We start from the raw sequence: 25,448 nt of genomic DNA, 5'->3' as shown, positions 1-25,448 counted from the left end.
GACACGTACCAGTGGAGACTTGTATTTGCCTTGTAGTTAACAGCAGCTGCAGTTGTAGTAAATACATTCCTCTAGCTTTTTAATGCTTATGTGGATACATTTACCTTCGTTATCTCTGGGTAACACACCTGTGGGGTGGGTCAGCCTGAGGTTCATATTCCCATTTGACAGATAAGGAACCTGAGACTCGGTGAGGCAAAATGTTTGGCTCAATGTCCCTGACCTTGGTTAAGTGGAAGAGCTGGGACCCACGTACGGTGCTGCTGGCTGCCGGCTGCTGGCTTCATACCACCATGCCCACCCCTCAAACACACTCCATTGTCCTGGTGTATGACAAGCTTTCTCTGCAGAGAGGGTTGAGCTTCTCCTGCCCCACAGGTGACAGCTGGAGTCCTTCTGCCAGCACCTGTCCCCAGACCAACTTCCCAGTTTGGAGAGTGGCTACCTGTTTAGGGGCGGGGGGTGTCTTACCTTATTCCAGATGCAGGGCTCACCTGCCCTGGGGGCTGTCAGTGGCTTCTAAGGCACTAGGAGGTGGCGATGGTTGTAAGGAGGGAGACACCCGGGATCCTCTCTCTTTGCAGCCAAGAGCTTCCGGAGACAGCAGTGACCCTTCCTCCTATATGCCCGCTGCTGAGAGAGCCTCCAAGCGGGTCAAACTCCAAACTCCAGCCTCAGCTGCAGCGGGGATTAAAGGAAGCGTGAATGATCTCCCCAGGTCAGAAGAGAGAACGGGGCCCAGCCCAGGACCCTTGAACTCTGAGCAGGTGGGGAAGGTGACATGTCCCACGCTCTGCCCACACCGTCCTCCACCAGGGTCCTCACCTGCGCGGGGACCCATGGCATGGAGGGGTTGGGGAGACGCTGGAGCCCAAGGCACCATCCTGCTTCACTCACCCAGTCTTCCACTGTCCCGCCTCCACGCTGGGGACAGGCAGGCTTGGGACGAGCTGAAGGAAGGGGAGGGGAGGAAAAATGCTGGCGGCGGATGGAGGGGACAGAGGCAAAGTGCCAGGAGGGACGTCCAGCCACAGCCCTCACTGCAGTGGCAGCAACAGGAACAGCAACCATTGCTTGTGCAACCCCTTTCCATACACTCTTCAGACAGAGGCACGGCAAAGAACAGGTGTCTGCCTGAAGTCGAGAGTTCGAGACCAGCCTGACCAACATGGAGAAACCCCATCTCTACTAAAAATACAAAGTTAGCCGGGTATGGTGGTGCATGCCTGTGGTCCCAGCTACTCGGGAGGCTGAGGCAGGAGAATCACTTGAACCCGGGAGGTGGAGGTTGTGGTGAGCCGAGATTACACCATTGCACTCCAGCCTGGGCAACAAGAGTGAAAATCAGTCTCAAAAAAAAAAAAAAAAAAAAAAAAAAAAAAAAAAAAAAAGAAGAAGAAGAAGAGGTGTCTGAGGCCCTGAAAAACTGTCAGGAGTGACCGAGCCATGGCCAGGCGCCCACATCGGGCCCAGGACATCAGCGGGGCATAGCGAAGATTTCTGCCAGATGCTCAAAGCATCCAAAACTTTATTTACTTTTTATTTCTGAGACAGGATCTCACTCTGTCACCCAGGCTGGAGTGCAGTGGTGCCATCACAGCTTGCTGCAGGCTCATCCTCCTGGGCTCAAGTGATCCTCCCACCACAGCCTCCCGAGTAGCTGGGACTACAGGCGTGCACCACCACACCCAGTTAATTTTTTCATTTTTTTGGTAGAGAGAGAATCTTGCTATGTTGCCCAGGCTGGTCTCCAACTCCTGGGTTTAAGTGATCCTCCCACCTTGGCCTCCCAAAGTGCTGGGATTACAGGGGTCAAACACTGTGCCAGGCCAAATACCAAAACATTTTAAAAATAGTTACTAGTATTTGCAAACCAAGAGGCTTGAAACATAATTCTAGAATACTCACTTTTCTAGAACAACCTGAAGATCTGGCCTCACCAGGCCCCCATGGCCACAGGACAGCTGCTGACTGGGGAGGAGTCGTGGCCTCCCCATCTCACTCCTTCACTGGGCCTGCCAGGCTCTGGGGGCCCTCAGCTGAGGCCCCTGTCCTGGCACCGAGTAGCCAGAAATAATAGCAGTGATGAACACGTGCCAGGCTCTAAGGGCACAACATGCCTTTACTCACTTGGTCTTTCCAACAACCCTCGAAGTTAGGTCCTGTTATCTCTATCTTACTGACGAGGTAACAGAGGTAGAGAAGATGAGTCATTGGCCCAGGATCACCCGGGTTGTGAGTGACACAGCAAGATTTCAGCCCAGGCCACTTGGCTCTAGAGTCCTACAGGAGCAGTGGAGGGTGGCTTGGCTGGATAAAGGGTGGCCTGGGTGAGCAAACACTGGGTGACTGACCAACACCAGTATAAATGGGGCCTTTGGGGGAGGGACCTGCCCTGGGGGACAGATTTACAGAAGGAACAGCTGGGATTGGAGAAGAGGGACAGACAGAAGGCCACGAATCTGTGATCTGCAGCAGAGGCCACAGCACCAGGAAAGGCAGTGGGGTGCCACCGAGGGTGCACTGCTTCGCCAACCTGGGGTCCAGTCCTGACTTCTTGGGAATGTCTGGGGAGCCTTAGCCATGTGCAGGGTGTCTACAGAAGAGGCGTGGTAGTGAGTGAAGCCGGGCAGGTGGAGCTGTGGCTGACCCGAGAGCATGTGTCCCAGCTGAAGAGGACAGCCATGACCCAGCTCCACATGGGGGAAGACAGGCCCAATGGGGTCAGAACTTCTGATTGTTCTAGAGAAGTTCTGCAAAGTTTCAAGATTATGCATCCTTGAGGGCCAGATGCGGCCTGCTTGACCCTTGGCTTGTCACCTCCGATTGTTTCTCTGTCAGGTTTTTCATTTTTACCCTCAGTGCTATAAAGAATAGGAGAGGTGGAGTGCAGGGGCTCATGCTATCATCTCAGAGCTTTGGGAAGCTGAGGCAGGAGGATCTCTTGAGGCCAGGAGTTAGAGGCCAGTCTGGGTAACTTAGTGAGACCCTCATCTCTACACAAAATAGGAAGAATTAGATGGACATAGTAGTGTGCACCTGTAGTCCCAGCTACTCAGGAGACTGAGGTGGGAGAATCATTTGAGCCCAGGAGTTCAAGGCTGCAGTGAGCCATGATAGTGCCACTACACTCGAGGCAACAGAATGAGATCTCAACTCAAAAAAAAAAAAAGAAAAAAAGAACTGTATAACCACTTTAGAGAACTATTTGGACATTTCTTATAAAGTTACCATACACTTTGCCGAGCGCGGTGGCTCATGCCTGTAATCCCAGCACTTTGGGAGGCCAAGGTGGGCGGATCACAAGGTCAGGAGTTCAAGACCAGCCTGCACTCGTCTCTACTAAAAATACAAAAATTAGCTGGGTGTTGTGGTGGGCCGCTGTAATCCCAGCTACTCAGGAGGCTGAGGCAGGAGAATCATTTGAACCTGGGAGGCAGATGGAGGTTGCAGTGAGCCAAGACCGTGCCATTGCGCTCCAGCCTGGGTGACAAGGCGAAACTCCATCTAAAAAATAAAAATAAATAAATAAATAAATAAAGTTACCATACACCTCCCCCATGACCCAGCAATTTTACTCTTAGGTATTTATCAAGAGAAATGGAGACATATGTTCCCAAAAAGTTGTGCACACAAGTATTCATGGTGGCCTTATTCAAAACCGTTTCTAAGTGGAAACAACGCCAGTTCCATTGACAGGTGAGTGAAGAAACAAACTGCGGTGCATCCAACACCGTGGAAAACTTTCATCGAAAGGAATGAACTACCCAACCCATGCAACACCACGGATGAATCGAAGACTGTACGAAACATTATGCTGAGCAAAAGGAGCTGACCTGGGCTGGGTGCGGTGGTCACACCTGTGATCCCAGCACTTTGGGAGGCCGAGGTGGGTGGATCGCCTGAGGTCAGGAGTTCGAGACCAGCCTGGCCTATGTTGTAAAACCCTGTCTCTTCTAAAAATATAAAATTAAATTATCCTGCTGTGGTGGTGTGCGCCTGTGGTCCCAGTTACTCGTGAGGCTGAGACAGGAGAATTGCTTGAACCCAGGAGGTGGAGGCTGCAGTAAGCCAGGATCATGCCACTGGACTCCAGCCTGGGTGAGACAGAGCAAGACTCCATCTCAAAAAAAAAAAAAAAAAAAAAAAGCTGACATGAAAAGAGTACAGACCTTATGATTCAATTTATATGAGGCTCAAGAACAGGAAAGATGGATTTGTGGTGACAGAAGTCAAAGAACAGGACCCAGTGAACAACTGGAAGAGGGTGGGAGTGTGCTCTCAGAGGTGATGGAAATTTCTATTATCTTGAATTGGGTGGTAATTATATGGTATATACAATTGGTAAAACCCCGTGAATTGAAGGATGAACACTTACGCTTTTTTTTTTTTTTTTTTTTTGACCAAGTCTCACTCTATCACCCAGGATGGAGTGCAATGGCGCCATCTCAGCTCACTTAAACTTCTGTCTCCTGGGTTCAAGTGATTCTCCTGCCTCACCCTCCAAAAGTGCTGGGATTACAGGCATGAGCCACCGCGCCTGGCTGACTCATGCATTTTATTGTATGTAAATTATATCTTTAAAAATGAGAGCAGATGGCCGGGCACAGCGGCTTACCCCTGTAATCCTAGCACTTTGGGAGGCCGAGGTGGGCGGATCATGAGGTCAAGAGATCGAGACAATCCTGGCCAACATGGTGAAACCCTGTCTCTACTAAAAATACAAAAATTAGTCAGGCGTGGTGGCGTGCACCTGTAGTCCCAGCTACTCAGGAGGCTGAGGCAGAAGAATCGCTTGAACGCAGGAGATGGAGGTTGCAGTGAGCCGAGATCACACCATTGCACTCTAGCCTGGGTGACAGAGTGAGACTCCATCTCAAAAAAAAGAGCAAATATACAAACAGTGAATTCATACAGAGCAAATACACTGAGCAAATACAGTTATTGCGAGTCTGTCTCCCAGATTTTAGTTCCAGCCCATTGTCACCACGTAAGAACGTGGGTCTTATGTTGCCAGCATTCCTTTTGCAAGAGAAATCTAAGTCTGGGTTTTTTTTGTTTTTGTTTTTGTTTTTAATAGGAACTCTGATGACTTGTAAGGTTTGGTAAATTCAAAAGCAACAAAATAGCTAAAATGCGGGGTGTGTCAAATGACGCACGGGGCTCTGTTTGGAACCTGTATTCCTGGGTCGCATGTTCTCCTAGAGGGCTCAAGATGTGATTTCTTCCTAGATTTTCTGCAGACTTTTAATAACACACCTTCACCTACCCACATCCCTAACAACTCAAATGTTGCTATTTGTTGCAAGAATTGAAAAGAGCAAATCCTCAAAACTGAAATAAGCTTTTCTAGGCAACATGCAAGCCTGGGAGAAAGAGTCCCTGTTAAGACAAGATACATTTGTTGACTTAGCAACAGTGAGCCCTTGGGCAAGTCTCAGTCTCTCTGAGCAATCAGTTTCCTCCCTAGCTCTCCCAAAATCCCCTAAGTTAACCAGGAGCTGCCTACCTGGCATTTAGTTGACTCTGAGGATTTCAAGGCTTATTCTTGCTCTTTAGTGTGGTTTCAAAGAGGGAAAACTACACTGTTTCTCTCTCTCTCTCTCTCTCTCTCTCTGGTTTTGTTTGTTTCTATCTCCCAAGAGTCACGGTTCTCACAAACCTGGCTTGCTTTTCATCCACAGTAGCTTCAGGAGAGTGTGTGGGTTGAGAACCCAGAGATGGGGCTGGGCATGGTGTCTGACACCTGTAATCCCAGCATTTTGGGAGGCCGAGGTGGGCAGATCACTTGGGCCCACGAGTTTGAAACTGGCCTAGGCACCACGGTGAAACCCTGTCTCTACAAAAATTAGAAAAAAAAAAAAAAAAGCTGGGTGTGGTGGTGTGCACCTGTAGTCCCAGCTACTCAGGAGGCTGAGGAGGCAGGATCACTTGAACCCAGGAGGTCGAGGCTGCTCCTCCCCCTCCCCCTCCTCCCCTCCTCCTCCTCTTCCTCTCCTCCTCCTCCTCTTTTCTCTTCTCCTTTTCCTTCTCCTTCTCCTTCTTCTTTTCTTGTTTTTTATTTTTTCCAGGCTGGAGTGCAGTGGCACAATCTTGGCTCACTGCAACCTCCGCCTCCTGGGTTCAAGCGATTCTCCTGCCTTGGCCTCCCAAGTAGCTGGCAGTGCAGCCGCCTGCCATCATGCCCTGCTAATTTTTGTATTTTTAGTAGAGACAGGGTTTCACCATGTTGGCCAGGCTGGTCTCAAACTCCTGACCTCAGGTGATTTGCCCGCCTCGGCCTCCCAAAGTGCTGGGATAACAGGCATGAGCCACTGCGCCCAGCCCACTTCTTAATACTAAGTTTTTTTTTTCTCTATTCATGAAAGTCCAGTGTAGTTTTCCAGAGACTAAGTGGCATGAGATGTAGTAACAGACTGAATATAGAAACAAATATGAGATTCCAGCTGTCTTCTCTTAAACTGGGCATTAAAAAGATTTGTAAAAACATAAAACGATGCCACTGTTTCCAATAAATCTTTTGGGAAAATATGGGATTTTTAAAAAATAAAAAATTATTTAACATGCAGTGGATTTATTATTCTTTAAAAAAGCAGTACGTGGGCCAGGCATGGTGGCTCACGCCTGTATCCCAGCACTTTGGGGGGCAGACCACCTGAGGTCACGAGTTCAAGACCAGCCTGGCCAACATGGTGAAAACCCATCTCTACTAAAAATACAAAAATTAGCCAGGCGTGGTGGTGCGCACCTGTAATCCCAGCTACTTGGGAGGCTGAAAATCACTTGAACCCAGGAGGTGGAGGTTGCAGTGAGCCGAGATCGTGCTACCGCACTCCAGCCTGGGCAACAGTAGGAGACTCCATCTCAAAAAAAAAAAAAAAAAGCAGTACATATTTATAATTGTTTCTTAATTTAAATGTCTGATATGATAAATATCTATAGCTATCATCCACATAACAAAAGCTCCTTGGGGTCCTTGGTGTTAAGAGGTCTGTGACCAGTTTTAGAACTTGTGCTCTATGGCCAACTTGTATGAGCCTGTGTACCTAGGAAAACTCTTGTAAACATTATGTCTAAACCCAAAGCCATATAATCGGTTAAAACGTGTCTTCTGATGAAAATAGACCCTTACTGGAAAGCCTATTTATGGCAGTAGATTCTGTTGGGGTACAAGCTGTTTATATCTCAATAAACCTTGCCAGTTAGTGCATAGTACATAGTAGATTGTTAATGAATCAACAAGGTCTTTAAAAATTAATCATTAAACACTTTAACAGTAGGTCAACCATGGCAGAGAGGTTAAAATTTGGAGTGTGACTTCAAGACACTTGGAGATTACTGGAGTGGAACAAGATCCTGTGGAAGCCTGTTGACCAAAAACTTCCAGCAGCACAAATCTGGGTTATAGCAGGTGACTTTACTGATAACCCACTGTCATGGGCATTTGTGGCAAGTTCCAGCGCGGGGGCAGTTGTATGGCATGTAGGTAAGTACCTGGGCTCTGCCTTCAGTGTTTAGCTAAATCCTGGCTCTACTGACTTCGTGACTTATGGTAAGTATCCCCATTCACTCACTGCCCTGTGTGTCAGTCTACCCATTTGTCAAATAATTAGGGCTGCTATAAGGATTAAATAAAATAATGCTCTGGGGTGGGAAATGGCCAGCAAAACCTGCCCTCCTCCCTTCTTGGGCACAAGGCTGATTACACTGGGCAGCCCCGATTTGTGTCTAGCTGTGGCTAACTCTTGCCAGTGGAATGAAAGGGACTGTGATTCACAAAATTTCTGCCTCCCGTGATTAAGAGGGAGCTCCCTGCCCTTGTCTTCCCCTCCTTTCTGACTTCTTTTTGGTCAGGATGGTGACTGAGTCCCCTTGCAGGCTGTGTGTAAGGAAAACAGTAGAGCTGCTAGCAGCCTGGGTTCCTGTTGGAACAGAGAAGCCACTGACTTGGAGCCTCCCCGTGGACCGAGACATGGAACAGAATGAATTTCCTTATTTTAGCCGTGTTATTGCTGAGTCACTTGTTACAACAGTGCAGGCTTTCACCCTAAAACATTCATGCACATTGTTTCCAAGTGTGGCTGCTCATGATAAGGGCTGGGTAAACTTTGCTATTAGGACCCTGCTGTCTTGCTCTGGAAGGATACAGCTACTCCAGTCTCAGCACAGGAAAGACACACAGAACACCTTTTGTTTTCTTAAGATAGGGTCTCATTCTGTAGCCCAGGCTGGAGTGCAGTGGCACAATCTTGGCTCACTGCAACCTCTGCCTCCTGGGTTAAGCAATTCTCCTGCCTCAGTCCCCTAAGTAGCTGGGATTACAGGTACACACCACCACACTGGCTAATATTTGTGTCTTTAGTAGAGCAGGGGTTTCACCATGTTGGTCAGGCTGGTCTTGAACTCCCGACCTCAAGTGATCTGCCCACCTCAGCCTCCCAAAGTGCTGGGATTACAGGCATGGACCACCACGCCCAGCCACACAGAACACATTCTGAATCTTTTGCAGCGTTGCAGAGACACACGCTTTGTCTTTAGACTTCACGGCTCAGTAGGCAAGTTACTTCACCTCTGCAAATCTGCTTCATTATCTGCTAAACGAGGGAGAAATAACAACACCTCCTTCACAGAATAGTGGCGAGCCTTCAATGAGGTAACACCTGTAAACTGTTGAGCTTTCTTCCGTAAGTGCTAAATAACTGTGTGCTACTATTTTAATGACCATCTTCCATATTCCTAGTAGGGAGCAGCTCGTAAATTTCCACCTGTTGAAGTTGTTCTGAATCCGGGGTTGGTCGCTGCATCTTGCAGGTGTTTTGCCCAGCAGGATGATCACCTGATAGTGAAAAGCATCTGGTTTTCAGTCCCAGGGCCTTCCTGTCCCCACATAGCCAAAGCCCACTGGGAGTTAGAATAAAACAGAGAAGGCAGACACGGGACCTGTTGGCTACACCTTAGGAAATGTCTGTTCTCATGGTGTCTGTTGATGTGGCTACAGCCTAGACCTTAATGCAAGCCTGGCTCTAAGAAGCAAATTGTCTTGATTGTTTTTTTTGTTTTTGTTTTTTGTTTTTTTTTTGTTTTGTTTTTGAGACGGAGTCTTGCTCTGTTGCCCAGGATGGAGGGCAGTGGCGCGATCTCTGCTCATTGCAACCTCTGCCTCCCGGGTTCAAGCGATTCTCCTACCTCAGCCTCCCGAGTAGCTGGAATTACAGGTGCCCCCTAACACGCCTGGGTAATTTTTGTATTTTTAGTAGAGATGGGGTTTCACCATGTTGGCCAGGCTGGTCCCTAACTTCTGGCCTCAGGTAATCCACCCACCTAGGCCTCCCAAAGTGCTGGGATTACAGGTGTGAGCCACCGCGCCCAGCCCTGATTGTTTCTGTTTGTTTGTTTTGAGACAGGATCTTGCTCTGTCACCCAGGCTGGAGTGCAGTGGCATGCTCACAGCTCACTGCAGTCTCGACCTCCTGGGCTCAGGCGATCCTCCTGCTTTAGCTTCCTGAGTAGCTGAGACTATAGGTGTGCGCCACCTCACTTGACTAGTTTTTTAATTTTTTTGTAGAGACAGGTTCTATGTTGCGTAGGCTGGTCTCAAGCTCCTGGGCTTAAACGATCCACCCGCCTCGGACTCCCAAAGTGCTGGGATTACAGGCCTGAGCCACAATGCCCAACCTCAAATATTTCATGGGTTACATATTATATCATTGTCTCTAATGTCGTCTAAATTCTACAACTTTCATTATCATAATCACCCACATCCATAATAAATAGTAGAGGGGAGGCTTTAGTGACATTCCATTGACTAAAGCAAAGGCGAGCAAACCATTCTCTCCATCTGCCAGGCCAGATCTGGCCCACTGCTTGTTTTTATCAATGAAAAGTTTTATTGGAACACATCCATGTTCATTTGTTTACCTGTCATCTCTGGCTCTTTTTGTGCAACAATGGTAGAGCTGAATACCTGTGACAGAGACCACACGGCCTGCAAAGCCTAAAATATTTACTACCTGGCCCTTTACAGAAAATACTGCCCTTTGACCCATAGCATCTCCCTGTGAGGTACTGTCTCCAGAGTCCAGGGAACTGGAAGGAAAAACCTTCAAACTCTCCCATTCCCATTCCCACTCAGAAGTTGCTAAAACCCTCCAGGAAGAAACGTGAATTCAAAGCAACTGTCTGCTAACCAAGGTAAATCCTTCTCTGGAGCCCTCCAGCTTGACTAACAGCCCATTTGCCATCAACCTGGTTATCATGAGAATTTCAATTAAATATAAGCCTTCTTCTCTCTCTCTTTCTCTCTCTCTTTTTTTTTTTTTGAGACAGAATCTCACTCTGTTGCCCAGGCTGGAGTGCAGTGGCACCATCTCGGCTCACTGCAACCTCTGCCTCACGAGTTCAAGTGATTCTCATGCCTCAGCCCCCGAGTAGCTGGGATTACAGGTGCACACCACCAGGCCCAGCTAATAAATATAATTCTTCTATGTGTGTGTCTAAACTACTGAGAAAAAGCACAAACAGGACAGAATTGTGAACAAAGCACTCTCTTGAGGCTTTTCTCTGTTAGATACTTTCAAACTTAAAAAACAGGCCAGGCGCAGTGGCTCACGCCTGTAATCCCAGTCCTTTGGGAGGCCAAGGCGGATGGATCGCTTGAGGTCGGAAGTTCGAGACCAGCCTGATCAACATGGAGAAACCCCATTTCTACTAAAAATACAAAATTAACCATTGCACTCCAGCCTGGGCAACAAGAGTGAAACTCTGTCTCAAAAAAAAAAAAAAAAAAAAAATTCCAAAATAATTTTGCCAAGGGAAGAAGCCAGACACACAAAAAGTACATACTCTGATTCCATTTACATACAAATGTAGAATCTGGGAACAAATTTCTTGTGATGGATATATGTTTGCCTGGGGATGGGAAAGGCAGGAGGGAGGGGTCACAGAGGGGAAGAAGGAAATTTCTTGGGGCGATGCTGATATGGTTTGGCTGTGTCCCCACCCAAATCTCATCTTGAATTATAGCTCCCATAACTCCCATGTGTTGTGGGAGGGACCTGGTGGGAGATAATCGAATCACGGGGGCAGTTTCCCCCATACTGTTCTCGAGGTGGTGAATAAGTCTCACGAGATCTAATGATTTTATATGGTTCCCCCTTTCACTGTGTTCTCATTCTTTGCCGGCCGCCATGTAAGATGTCTCTGTGCTCTTCTGCTATGATTGTGAGGCCTCCCCAGCCATGTGGAACTGTGAGTCCATTAAACCTGTTTCCTTTATAAACTACCCAGCCTCGGGTATGTCTTTATCAGCAGTGTGCAAATGGACTAATACAGATGGGTATGTTCGTTCACTTGTAATGGTTTCATCGGTTATGCCTGTGTCAAAACTCTTCAAATTGTACATGTATGTGTAGTTTATCATGTCATTTCTACCTCAACAAAGTTGTTTTAAGGAATCATAAAAGTCTTTTTATAAATGGGTTCTTATGGAAAAACATGGACCAACATTACATGAAAGAAGCCGTGGTTGAAGTTGAGATGGAGGATTAGGGGCTGGAGGGAAATTCCTGGCTTCTGTGGGCTTCCATGAAATTGTGAATGCACTACAGATTATAACGGTGTGGCAGTATTTGAGTGTCTTGGTTCCTCTTATAAGTACTTTTTTTTTTTTTTGAAAGAGTCAGGGTCTTGCTCTGTTGCCCAGGCTGTAGTGCAGTGGCAAAATCATAGCTCACTGCAGCCTTGACCTCCCAGGCTCAAGCCATCCTCCCACCTCAGCCTCCCAAGTATCTTGGACTATAGGTGTGCACCACCACATCTGGCTAATTTTTGTAGTTTTTGTAGAGATGGGGATCTCACTCTGTTGCCCAGGCTGATCTTTAACTCCTGGACTCAAGCAATCCTCCTGCCTTGACCTCCCAAAGTGCTGGAATTACAGGTGTGAGCCACTGTGCCCAACTTCAAGTACATTCCTATATTTAAATGCGTATGTATTTCTTCACGGAGCTAAATATCGGCACTCTGTTTCTGCTATTCAGTGTTAAAATGTCTGGAATGTATTCCTGGATTCAGCCATTCCGCAGATATTTCTTAAGTGCAAATGTGTGCCAGGCAGTGTTCTAAGCTCTGGGGGTTAAACAGAAAGTGTGGCAGGTCTATCCTCACTCTTGGGTCTTCATTCTCACTCTCTAGGGGCTTCTTCTCCCAGCCTAAGATCATGCTGCAGTGTTTCTCAAATTATGAACTAGAGCTACACACAAAGGCTTTTCTGACCTCTGTCTCCCTCTAGCTGCTGCACTGGCTTCCCTTCTTTCCCTCCACTGATCAGTTCCTGACAGTCTACACTTGCCACTCCCTGTGGGGCGCACCCGACCTCCTTGCAGGGTGGAGGCATTCACTGCCTGACTGCTGGGAAGAGTGTGGCAGCCGGCTCCCAGCTGAGTCTCCCCAAAAGGAATTGTCCTTAGCCAGAGGAAGGACAATTCCCCTAAATCCACAGCCTAAATCCAGTGCTTGGTCAGTGGGGTGGTCCCTGTCCTTCCTTGGGTGCAGAGCATATTTGAGGGACATCCCAGCTGCACAGCTCCCTGAGAGGTTGGCTGAGGCCTCTGTTGCGACCTCACTGCAGCTCAACTTCTCCCTCTGCCCTGTCCTGCCTCCCTTCCTCCCTTATCAATGTACTCTGAGGATATTTTCCAATAAGCCATCTCCACTCAGATCTGCATCTCAGAATGTGATTCTTGGGAAATCCAATCTACACCACCACCTTCATCTCCATTATCCATTAACCCCTCACCCCACTGGGACCTGGCGTCTGCCTCTACCCCAAAAATGATCTCCACTGTCACAGAACCATGCATGGCTTTCCCCACAGATTTCTTGACAGGCAGCATTTCAGACCATGGCTTTCTCCTTCCCTGAAATTTCCCCTCTCCCCAGATCTGAGACTCCACTTTCTCATGTTGTCCATGCCCAACCCTCACCTCATCAATGCCTCTTTGAATCTTTGACTCTTCCTGCTCAGATCTCTAGTCTCCTTTCTTCTTCTCAAATTATGATATTTCCTGAGCCCTCATTCTACATGCTTACCCATTTCCATGCCTCAGCCATCACCTGTGATTTACAAACCCCAAATTGATATCTCTATTATTGGTTTCTTCCTTAAACATGTATCTGTCTATCCATCCATTTATCCATCCATCCGTCAATCCATGCATCCATTCATCTATGCATCCATCCAACCATCCAGCCATCTATCCATTCATCCATCCACCCATCCATGCATCCATCCATCCATGCATCCATCCATCCATCCATCCATCCATCCATCCATCCATCCACGCATCTGTCCATCCATCCATCTGTCCAACCATCCATCCATCCATCCATCTGTCCATCTGTCCATCCGTCTGTTCACCTGTCTGTCCGTCCATCCATCCATTCATCCATGCATCCAACAAATATTTTCAGAGTACATTCTATGTGCTCTGAGCTAGGTGCTAAGGATACAGTGGTGAAAAAATATAATGTCCTCACCACTTAAAAGCAGCTGTCAACTGGACAGCTCCACTGGGCTGTTTCCCAGGCTCCTTGACACATCATATTGCACGCCCACCTGCCACTCCCTGCACCAGGAAACCCACTCTCCCTTGGCTAGTAGTGGTTCACCAAGTCAGAAACGTGAGACTGTCCTAGACTCCTCTCCTTCACTCTCCACAGACCCCAGCATCCATCTCATTGGCTCTTCATGCATTTAGCTCTTCCTCGCATCTCTATGCTACAGCCCTGATTCCGGCTTTTATAAATTCTTGCCTCAACTTCCAAATTAGTTTCCCAGCTAGCCTCAAGGCCCAGACCCTTCCAGTTCCTGCTCCACACCCTCCTAGAGGGGTTGGTTAATGTTCACTCTTCAAGCACGTCACCCACCTTGGATCCCTTTTCTACCCCTCCTGACTGTGCTCGGTGCTCCATGAAGCTGATTGCTGTGGGTTTCAGGTGATATCACCCGGCTCTCCTTGCTTCCTGGCATCCAGTTAGGTTTGACCGTTCAAGCAGGCTGGGCGTGGTGGCTCACGCCTGTAATCCCAGCACTTTGGGAGGCTGAGGTGGGAGGATCACTTGAGCCTGGGAGGTTGAGGCTGCAGTGAGCTGAGATTGCACCACTGCACTCCAGCTTAGGTGACAGAGTGAGACCCTGTTTCAAAAAAAAAAAGACACCTCTTGATAGCCGTTTATATAGATCTATCTCATTGTCTTAGTGGCTAAACATTCCGGCTTCCGGATGAAGTATAGTTTATTTAACTGTTCCCTTCTTAGAACCAGCACTACTAGTTGTTCCCCAATATCCAGTCTCTCCTTCTTCCCCAATAGCAGAAGTGTCACATCTAAGCTGGGGACAAGACATTCTGAATAAAGACTACGAGTTGCAGCCTTCCTGCTCATGTGATTTTCTTCTGCCCAATGGCATGTGAGCATAGCTGGGGGTCATGCCCTTAGTGGGGAGGAGCATGCTCTCCCCATCCCTCTCTTTCCCCACTGGCTAGGATGTGACTGTGGAAGTGAGATATCTGTGCCTCTGCAGATGAAGACAGTGTTGCAAGGATGGAAGGCGTCTTGGGTCCTTAAGTAGAGTGAGGATACCAGCCCTGGACTCCTTACAGCCAGACATTCCATGACAGCAGGTTGGTCTAACTCCAAAGACCACATTAACCAATAACCAGTAGCAACTCCCGAGGGCAAAGAAAAGCACGTGAAAAGATCTCGTCCTCTGTTATGCTCCCTGACCTCGGACACTCACGACTTTGCCGTTTCTGCACGTTGCCTCAACTGTTATTTACCTAAGAGCTTCTTTCAATTTAGCCCTCTTGTAAAATACAACAGAAATGTATTTATTTAAAAGGAAAACTAGCTGGGCACGATAGCTCATGTCTAATCCCAGCACTTTGGGAGGCCAAGGTGGAAGGATCGCTTGATCCCAGGAGTTCGAGAGCAGCCTGGGAAACATAGTGAGATCTCATTTCTACAGGGGAAACAAAAAATTAGCTGGGCATGGTGGTGTGTGTCTGTGGTCCCAGCTACTCAGGAGGCTGAGGTGACAGGACCTCTTGAGCCCAGGAGGCCGAAGCTACAGTGAGCCATGATCGTGCCACTGCACTCCAGCCTGGGGGACAGAGTAAGACCCTGTCTCTAAACAAACAAACAAATAAAAGGAAAACTTGGCCGGACATGGTGGCTCATGACTGTAATCCCAACACTTTGGGAGGCCGAGGCAAGTGGATCACGAGGTCAGGAGTTCAAGACCAGCCTGGCCAAGATGGTGAAACCCTGTCTTTACTAAAAATACAAAAATTAGCTGGGCGCGGCAGCAGACACCCGTAATCCCAGCTACTCGGGAGGCTGAGACAGGAGAGTTGCTTGAACCCTGGGGGCGGAGGTTGCAGTGAGCCAAGATCACACCATTGCACTCCAGCCTTGGCGACAGAGAAGACTCCATCTCAAAAAAAAAAAAAAAAAAAGAAACCTTAACAGACCATTGTTTGCCATATCCAACAGGGGGTGATGAAAAACCCAATAAAACCAAACAATGTTATTAAATCAAAAATTAAAAACAAAATGAAATACAGGTACCTAAAAAATAAGTTCCCAAAGAGAAGAATGGGCCTTTTGTTGCTTATGCAATAACGACCTGTAGTCATTGCTAGTACCCATAACCTTTAACTTTATGCCTGAAAAGTCTCATTTTAATCACCTAAGATTTAATCACGTGATCTCATTTTCATCACAGTGACTCTAGAAAATGCAATGATGGCAAGGGGCTTGGGTTCTGGTGCCACAGCAGAACTGGGGCAAAACCCCCCGCAACCTGCACCTTGGGCCTCCCGGGATCAATGGCTAGGCCTCACCACAGCACGGGGTCCTAAAGGGTCTTGGGGTCACTTGCTGAGATGATTTTTTTTTTTTAACTTTTTGCTGTCAACTTATTTACTCCTCTGCCAATATTCAAATAGGTAAGCATTCATAAAACAGCAAAAAAAAAAAAAAAAAAAAAAAAAAAAAAATTCCTCTAGAACGGCCAAAGAATCTGCTCTACTTTACTTTTTAGAAACCTGGAAACCAGGAGCTCTGGCATTTGTGGAATAGCAGCATTAAAAATATCTACGATAGGCCGGGCTCAGTGGCTCATGCCCGTAATCCCAGCACTTTGGGAGACCGAGGCGGGCGGATCACCTGAGGTCAGGAGTTTGGGACCATCCTGGCCAACATGGTGAAACCCTGTCTCTACTGAAAGTACAAAAATTAGCTGGGTGTGGTGGCACACACTTGTAATCCCGGCTACTCAGGAGGCTGAGGCAGGAGAATCGCTTGAACCGGGGAGGCGGAGGTTGCAGTGAGCCGAGATCAAGCCACTGTACTCCAGCCTGGACGACAGCGTGAGACTCCGTCTCAAAAAAAAAAAAAAAAAAAAAACAACTCCTATATCAAAAATATCATTTGATGATCATTACTACATAAGAGCTTTGTTCACAGTGTTGGGATAATTGCAGATTCACATGTGGTTATAAGGAACAATACAGAGATGTCCTGTACTCTCAACCCAGTTCCCCTCAATAGTCACATCTTGAAAAACTATCATAGTACAATATCACAACCAGGAGACTGACAGTCATCCGGTTCACTGACTGCATTCAGATGCCCCGGGTTTTAGTTGTATTCATTGTGTGTGTGTGTGTGTGTGTGCGCGCACGCGCGCACGTGTGCATGTGTGCATTTAGACATAAAGCAGGAAAACAAAGTGATAGCAAATTGTAACGTGCTATAAAAAAGTAAAGGTTTTGAAACATGCTGGGGCCCTATTAAATCAGACTGTCTGGGGTGGCGCCTGAGCTTTGGGGTATTTCCAAGTGGTTTTAACAGACAGCCAGGCCTGGGGAGCACGGCCTTAGCCTTGGAGCCCTGCCCTCATTCCTTCTCTGGGGGTCTCACTCTATTGCCCAGGCTGGTCTCTAACTCCTGGGCTCAAGCGATTCTCCTCTCAGCCTCCCAAAGTGCTGGATTACAGCCGACGGCCACCGCACCTGACCCAGTGGTCACCTTTCACTGTCCCCCTTGCCCACTCTGTCTCAGACACCCTGGGCTCCGGGCTGTTACCTGAATTGTCCTTTCCCCAAGCTGGGCTGTTGCTTTCCATCTTTCAGGTGTCTGCTTGGACGCCACCTCCTCAGAAAGGAGTATTTTATGCCAATGCTCAGGCCATCTTTGGTGGGTTCCGAGCAGGGGTGACCAGGGATTGCCAGTGTGCCACGGGGTCCCAGTGCCCCCATTCATCTCCCAGCCTCTTGTCTTCACAGCAGTTATCTGTAGATATGGGGGCAGTGGTTGAGGGGTGCTTTCCACAGAATATGGAGCCAAAGCCTTAAAGCAAGAGCCCCCCCAACCCCCAAACCTCCCAAGGCCCGGGCTCAGCACTCCTGGGGGAGGGAGGGGTCTGTCGGGTACAGGAGAGGATTGATTAGATAAGGCAGAATCGCAAATGTGTAGAGCTCTCCCTCTGCAGTGTCAGTGTCCCTGGAGCACATGTGACCCCATCAGGCAGGAAGTCTCCACATGGTGAGAGCACGACTTTAACCTCTCCTGAACCCTTTCTAACCTCTCTTCTCACCTTTGATAAGTAAATCTACCCAGAATGGAATACATTTTGTTTTTATTTCTTGTATAGCTCTCTTTTATATATGGACACTGATTTTCTGTATAAGGTAATGATATCAACTTTCCTTTATAAAGAAATTGGAGGAGTTGATTAAACAATTTTTTTTTAAATTTATTTTTGATCTGAGTGTCTCAGGTTGAACATGTTGCCCAGGTTGGTGTCAGACACCTGGGCTCAAGCAATCCTCCTGCTTCAGCCTCAGGGATTACAGGCTCGTGCCTCTAGGCCCAGCAGAAGTTGATTTTATCACTATGAAATCGATAGAAACCCAGGCGGTTCAGGGATGCAGCAACATTGTAACAAAGTCTATGTACTGGATTCAGGTCTGCAGATTAGGTCCTGGCATCACTTGGTTGGAATTGCAGACTGCTGTCCTGCTCTCCCTGCAGGCTGGAGTGACCTGGAGTCAACTGTTAGCCAGGACAGGGGTCTCCGTGGGCTTCGACAGGGCCCTTGAATTCAAGGCTGGGTCAGCCGGTGGGAGTCATTCTCTTGCCCCTTTGCCGGGGCTCAGCCAATAGGACTCCCTGCCACCTGTCATCTGTCAGCACAGCTCTAAGGAACCTCTTCAGCCCTGCTTCTTAGAGTGGTACTGGGTCCTGACTGCACCCTGCTGTGGTGTGGTTCACCTTCTGGAAGCATCAGACTTTCTGAAGAAAAGCAATTTAAGTGGCTATTTGAAGCCGTATTTTTAGATGAAAAGATGTGGAGCAGAATGCAACATTCACATTCAGCTTAACCTAAAATTCTAAGCTTTAAACTCTGCCCCTGGATCCCAGGGGGGTCCGCATGGTGTGTCCTCTAGCTTTGGGGATATGTTGGTGGACAACTTGAGACACTGTCCACCAGTGCAAATGGCGCTGTGGTTTTCTGTTCCTAGGGGGCCAGGCTGGAAAGCTCTGAAAATAACACTGCACTTGGCAGGGCCAGGCACGGTGGCTCACACCTATAATCCCGACACTTCAGGAGGCCGAGGCAGGCAGATCACTTGAGCCCAGGAGTTCGAGACCAGCCTAGGCGACCTGGTGAAACCCCATCTCTACTAACAACAACAACAACTTAGCTGGGTGTGGTAGCTCACGCCTGTAATCCCAGCACGTTGGGAGGCTGAGGCGGGCGGATCACTTGAGTCCAGCAGTTCGAGACCAGCCTGGGCAACATGATGAAACCCCATTTCTAATAACAAAAAACAAAAACAACAACAGCAACAAAAACTTAGCTGGGCGTGGTGGCTCACGCCTGTAATCCCAGCACGTTGGGAGGCTGAGGCAGGCGGATCACTTGAGACCAGCCTGGGCAACATGGTGAAACCCTGTCCCTACAAAAAATAGCTGGGCATGGTGGTGCACGCCTGTAGTTCCAGCTACTTGGGAGGCTGAGGTAGGTCACTTGAGCCTGGGAGGTTGAGGCTGCAGTGAGCTGAGATTGAGCCACTGCACTCCAGCCTGGGCGACAGAGTGACACTGTCTTGAAACAGAATAAAACTTTTTGAAAAAGCACCTGGCATGTAGAGAACCCTTAACACACCAATGTCGTTACTCTCCCTCCCGTTGGACCATGTAAATACCTATTCATGCAAAGTTCCGCCAGGGCTGAAGACCTGGTCTCTGTCAAGGTCCATATGGGTTCCAGTTCTGGCTTTTGTTCCGAAACACCCCTCTGCACATTTGAAATCAAAGGGTCAGCAGGAAAAGATCTGAACTTTGGAGAAGAGGAAAAACCAATTAAGTCCCAATGCATGGAAACAATGCCTTAGCCAAACGTTAAGACGGTTTGCTCAGTGCAACCTCAATTTGTCATCCCCCCAACTTTTTGAGACTGGGTCTCACTATATTGCCCAGGCTGGCCTCGAACTCCTGAGCTCAAGTGATCCTCCCGCCTCGGCCTCCCAAAGTGCTAGGATGACAGGCATGAGGCCACCATGCTTGGCCATCCCTCAGTCTTGATGCAAATACTCCCCCTTCATCTCAGTCCCTACCTTCATGCCGTTCAACCTGAATTTGATCCTCTGGGTCAAGGACCCCACTCTGACCTTGGCGTCATTCCCCAGTTCATCCACCTGCACAAGCCAACAGCGTGGCACTACCACAGTCTCCTGTCCTCAGGTGTCAATAGGTGACAGCTCAGCTATTATTCCTTGCAATATTTATTCAGCCACTATCATCGATCTGAGAAGGTGGATTATAAAGACTAGTGAGAGCCTATTCAGCATGTGGTGGCCTAGCACAGTTCCTTGAAATGATGGAAGGAGCTAATTACTCTTGACTGGGGAAGGAAGTCCAGGGCAAGCTGCCCTCCAGTGTTTGAGGGTGGAAAGCATAGCACCACGGAGAAGTTGAGGTTCATTAGAGCTGGGAACACACCCAGGGGAGCAGAGCAAGGAGGGATATTTGAAAATGTGTAAATGCCTGAGGCCAGGCGCAGTGGCTCACGCCTGTAATCCCAGCACTTTGGGAGGCTGAGATGGGCAGATCGCTTGAGCTTTGGAGTTTGAGACCAGCCTGAGCAACACAGTGAAACCCCGTTTCTATTAAAAATATAAAACTTAGCCGGATTCGGTGGTAGGTGCCTGTAATCTCAGCTACTTGAGAGGCTGAGGGACGAGAATCGTTTGAACCTGGGAGGCAGAGGTGACAGTGAACCAAGATCCAGAGTGAAACCCTGTCGAAAGAAAAAAAAAAAAGAAAGAAAGAAAAAGAAAGAAAAAAGAGGAAGAAAGTAGAAAGAGAAAAGGAAAAAAGAAAACAAAGAAAAAACGTGTTAAGTGCCTGTGTTAAAAAGTTTACCCTGACTCTCGGTGGCTCTGCGTGACTAGAAAGCCCCGAGCCATGGGCCCAGCATGGTCAGCTGCAGGTCTGTGCCGGACAAAGGGCAGCATCCAGGCACCGGCAGTCGGGATTAAGACCGAGAAGTAAGGGTGGCTTAGGGAATAGAGCTGTATTTATTTAAGGACTAGGCAAGGATCCAAACCACTTTAAAAAATTTTAAATCAAACACTTTATTTCCACATAACAAGCGCAAAAAACTCCCAAACACTTTTAACAATACAATTAACGCAGTTATGAATTATATACTACTCAAAGCCCCAAGGTCAGAAGGTCAATCAGCTTAACGCTCCAAACATTTCCAGACATGGTTTTTCAAAGCTACCTTTGGTTTTTGGAAAAACCAGTATGGAAGTCAATATACATTGAACGCACTGAATAACATTTGCTTATAGTAAGGTGTCCGACAACATTAGCTTACACCTGGCAAGTTGGAGCATGATCTGAAGTCATACACTGAAATCCATACACAGGTTTCGCCCCCGAGCTCCTGCAGGGAGAAGCGAGGGCCGTGAAGGGGGAAGAAAAGGCCAGTCCGGGTGTGGCGTTTCTCGCTTTGTAACAGAGGTATGAGAGTTTAACACTAGTACACTGTCAAGTCATTAAGCTTCATGTTCCACATGGTTTCTTGCTGAGGCTTGAGATGGGCACAAATGGTGGGGAAGATGAAGTCACAGAAGAGTTTTGAGCAACAAGATCCCAAAGATGCTCAGAGAGGGTGGGAAGGAGCAAGCTACAGTTTCCCATTGTTCTCACATTATTTCAGGGTGAAATTGTGATGAGTTCAGATAAAATGTTCAAATATTTGCTTAAATTTTTAATCGGTTGCTCTATGAGAACCCTCATACATAGCAACTTTGAAACTTTCATTATAAAAAAGAGCCTACAAATAAATTCACAAAAAGGAGACAATTAATGTTGAGCAGCCAAAAAGTCATGGTTTATTATATCTGAAGAAATTTCATAATTCAAACACAACCAAACTGTACATTTTACAATCACATTCTATTTGTAAACAGTTAAAAGCCACTGACTTCTTTTGCATCTTAGGACACAAACAGTTAGAATCAAGGCAATGATATGATGGCAAATTCTGTACTGTTAAAATTTTTACCCTTGTTTAGTCTCTCTTCTTTGACTAAGCAAGCATTATAATACCATTTGTGGGCAAAAAAAGGGGGAGGAAAGAAAGTTTAAAATGGTGTAACTCGTTAGTTTGCAACAACATTTAAAATTTTCTTTATACAACAAACAACTCTGTAAGCCCAATACCTTGGTTACAGTATGCATAGTTACTGATTTCGGCTTTAAGGTACAACAGTTAAACATTAACACAGTCACGAGAGAGCAGAAACATATGGAGCCACTTGATGGGATTACAAAAAATTATTACCTATTGATTATTAGCAAACCATCATCACTCACTAATAAAAAGACAGCATCTGAAAGCAGAATGTCAAACTCCAGCTTTAAGCGTTTTTTTGTTTTTTCTTTTTTTTTGGCAGAGAAAATTCTTTAACAGAGCAATATGTAGTATCAGTGCTAAAAGTTGGGGTTTTTCTTTTTTTCCTATAAGAAACTACAAGGAATTTTTTTTTTTTTTTTTTTTTTTTTAAACTGGGGAACTGGTTTTCCTGAGAACCATGCTCTTTGATTTGGGACAGGAATAGAAAAACAAAAGAACATGGCCAAATGCTGCTCCTTTTTCCCAGAGATAGAAAGCATCTTTTAAATCATCCTCCATTTTTTTTTTGTCTTTTACATTTTTTTTAAATGATGGAAGAGTAAACATTTTTTTTTCTCAAAAAACAAACAAAAAAATCTGTAAACAAGAAGGTTCAAAGTGAGAACCTCCAAAACAAAATGGAAAGCCTATTCAAAGTGCAGGGCCCGTCCTGGGTGGCAGGTGGGCTGCAAGTCACAGCTGTGGCCACAGTTTTTCAAACTGCAGAGCGAAATTCTTTAGTTTTACAACATGAAAAAACTGGTGCAACACTTTCATTAATAATCCTAAGTCAGCATCCTAACTTGATCTTTTAAACTCCACGATACCACAATAAGGTAGGCAACATCAAGGCATAGTAGAGAGCGCACGCCTCCTAAGAACACCCTTGAGTAAACATTGACACTGGGACAGCTGCCCCCCATACTGCCGATGAGACGGAGAGAACATCATTCAGTGCAAAGGGAAAAGCTCATACGTTATCAGCCCAAAAAATGGTTTTGCAAGAGAGAAAAAAAGGGGCGGGGGGGTGGGGGGAGGAATAGAAGGAAAAAAAAAAAAAAGAATCCAAAGGCTAAACATGATGAATAGACACAAGCGAGCTCATTCTCTACGGTTTAGCATGTATGGCGCTATTTGGGAGTGTAAATAGAGTAGATACCTTTTCACATTATAATATTGGCCTGCATGATTCAAGTATTCAAACTGATATGTTTTGGGGAAAACAAAGTGGAAAATGTGCAGAGAATAGCTGTTCCCACAGGCGGCCCCTGGCTGCAGGCGGCAAGCCCCACTTAGTGCTCCTTTCCCTCGCGTCTGAGGTCCCGGTCGGTGAGTCTGCATCTACACTGTTACATGGACTCTCCACCCCCACCCAGGTGGTCAACAGAAAGAAAAGCGTTAATGGGAGATGGGCTGCTAATTCCTCGGGGGTCGCTGCTGCTTGGGGGACCCCACAGGCTTGTGGAATAATGCGGGGTCCCCCAGAGTGAAGTGCCGTGAAGGTCTCCACAGTTAGTTCCCGACAGCCCAGCACCATTCCAGTGATTGAGATCGGTCCGGCTGGAGAATGAGTGGGAACAGTCGAGGGAGCCCAGCCGGCTCTGGCTGGACCCGAGAGACTGCCAGCCGGGAGAAGGGGTCAGAGACTGGCTTTGTGCAAAGAAACGACTGATCTCCTCTTCACTGGCAAACTCAGCAAGAATAGTAGTGTTCCCCAGTACACACCTAGAGGAGAGAGGCACCGCGGACACGTGAGGACAGCGCGCCAGGAGGGCTTCATTCACTCACAAGTGAGGGTGCAACTTGTCTCTGCTAGAAAAGCCACAGAAGGCACAGAGGGAGAGACTACACCACATAACCTGCGTGCCCTCCCTTCACCAGAGCGTGCACCCACAGCTCTCCAGGGCCTGGTGCCTTGCCCAGAGCGAACTTCCTCTGTCTCCCATGGGCAACGTAAGGGACTTTCTAGGGCCATCTGGCCAGGTCTGATTCCCCACTTAGGAATGCCGACCTTGGAATCAGGGCACTACTGCAGCCAGCAGGAGCCACCCACGCAGGACCCTGTGCACTGCCCCGGGTCAGGCTGTGCTCTCACACTCCTTCCCCTAGACTCTTCCAACTGGGAGCCCAACAGCCAACTTACATGTGCAGAGACTTTTGTGCCTTCACTACCTCTTCTTTTGAACTGTAGCGGACCAGAGCATTTCCGTGAGGGAGGTTCAGGTGGAATGTGATCAGCGGGCCGTGCTGCATGCACAGAGTGCGCAGAGTTGAGCCATCGATCTAGGAAACAGTGTGGAAACTGCCAGTGAGAGGCGTCACCGCGGGCCCTCCAGGAGGCTGTTTCAGGCTGCACTGCTGCCCCTCCTCTCTTTCCTGAGGCTCTGTGCTCCTGGCACCACTCTTCACTGACACTCTGACGTTGCTCTGACGGGGTGCAGAGCCATCTTCCCCACCTCCACTGCTCCCAGAGCCATACCGCTCTGGCCTCTAGACTCCTGGACACTCCCCAGATCCCCACTGTGGCTCCATGTCTTCTCTGTTCCCTGCCCTGAGGACAGCATCCATCAAGGTTCTGTTCCCTGGGGGAGGAGGGAGGTGGGAGCTCAACACCCAGCCTCCAGAGGAGGGTGCAGGCCAGGGGCTAAGAAAATGCTCTCACCTCAGGGGCAGACCAGGATTTCTCCATGTGCCAACAAGGACCACCTGTGTCAAATTCATCTGCAGGCCCTCATACAAATGCAGAGTCCCAGCCCCTAGCCCAGATCTACTGACTCAATCTCTGGGTGAGGCCTGGGAATCTGTATGTTTGGTTGGTTCCCAGGCACATTACAGCGTGAACCACCAGATTCGACCACAGCCTGCCTGAGGTCTACAGACCACTCCTCTGCTGTTTCCTCTGCTGGGCTTCACTACCACCTAGCAGCCCTTGTCTCACATCCAGACCCGAACCTCTGTTCCCATGCTCCCTGGCGTAGCCACATAAACCAGCCTATCTGGTATCCTTACCTGAGGTGTAAGGTTTTTTAGAACAAGCCAATTTGTTATTCTCCCTGAGCTGCTCTCACCCCAGCTGGAACCTAAACAAGGAAAAAAAGGACAAGTCAGTTTTCCAGGACTGAAAGAGCCCAACTACAGTTACTTAGCAGATCACCTGGCCTCTTGACTTCCTTGCACTTCTACATGGGAGGCTTTCTCCCTAGGCCCAGAATTTGAGCTCGCCCTAGCCATGGCCAGGCATTAACTCCTATGGCAGGGGGCTCTGCCTCTGGCGACAGTGAGCTCAGAATGGCTCCCAGTTCACCACACAGGAGGGCAGTGAGCCACAAAAGGCTGCATCTTTTTGAGATCTTCTCATTGATAGGAGCTAAAATAATCTCAAACGGTACCATCTGGGGAAGACTTCAGTAATGTCTAATCACTCTGCGTGTGTGTCCTTCAGGGCATGAAGCTTTAAGGGGATTCCAGAGCTTGCGATCGCACAGATGCTCCTTGTTTTCCCCGGGGTTACTGCAGGGGCTCCCCATCTGGCCTTCCTGCTGGACCCCTGTGGCATCCACCCTTCCCCTGGGAGTACAGCCCTCATCCCTGACCCCATCTACAACCCAAGGCACCTCACAAACACTTCAGGTGCGGGGAAAGACCATTCCATGACACAGCTCAGGCCTATCCACCTCTCACGGAATCCTCCTCC

At 47.9% G+C, this 25,448-nt stretch overlaps 2 protein-coding genes across 34 annotated transcripts in view; both read right to left on the bottom strand.

Annotated features, from left to right (window-relative positions):
- SLC5A11 (solute carrier family 5 member 11) overlaps nucleotides 1-1,692 on the bottom strand; it is a 69,029-nt gene extending 67,337 nt beyond the window's left edge. For 2 of the 7 annotated variants that reach the window (XM_034950886.3, XM_057300117.2), the window contains exons 1-2: nucleotides 826-1,672; nucleotides 472-678 (exon numbers count right to left, since the gene is read on the bottom strand). The gene's annotated coding sequence lies outside the window, so the exon portion shown is untranslated. Of the gene's footprint in view, nucleotides 1-471; nucleotides 679-825 lie in introns of all 7 variants that reach the window. The other 5 variants (XM_063598586.1, XM_034950884.3, XM_055100453.2 and 2 more) reach the window with 5 other exon arrangements.
- An 18,991-nt stretch (nucleotides 1,693-20,683) lies between these two features.
- Nucleotides 20,684-25,448, bottom strand: part of TNRC6A (trinucleotide repeat containing adaptor 6A) — a 211,906-nt gene continuing 207,141 nt past the window's right edge. For all 27 annotated transcript variants that reach the window (XM_024925876.5, XM_055100441.2, XM_063598579.1 and 24 more), the window contains 3 exons: nucleotides 24,764-24,834; nucleotides 23,898-24,037; nucleotides 20,684-23,479 (listed from right to left, as the gene is read on the bottom strand). In XM_024925876.5, coding sequence (XP_024781644.4) covers nucleotides 23,104-23,479; nucleotides 23,898-24,037; nucleotides 24,764-24,834 — 587 coding nt within the window. In that variant the 3' untranslated portion in view covers nucleotides 20,684-23,103. The remainder of the gene's footprint in view (nucleotides 23,480-23,897; nucleotides 24,038-24,763; nucleotides 24,835-25,448) is intronic.

This window comes from Pan paniscus, chromosome 18 (assembly GCF_029289425.2).
Source record: "Pan paniscus chromosome 18, NHGRI_mPanPan1-v2.0_pri, whole genome shotgun sequence".
In the NCBI taxonomy this organism is placed as follows: domain Eukaryota; kingdom Metazoa; phylum Chordata; class Mammalia; order Primates; family Hominidae; genus Pan; species Pan paniscus.
Note: the sequence above shows the minus strand (reverse complement) of the source record. Positions and strands in the feature narration are given on the sequence as shown.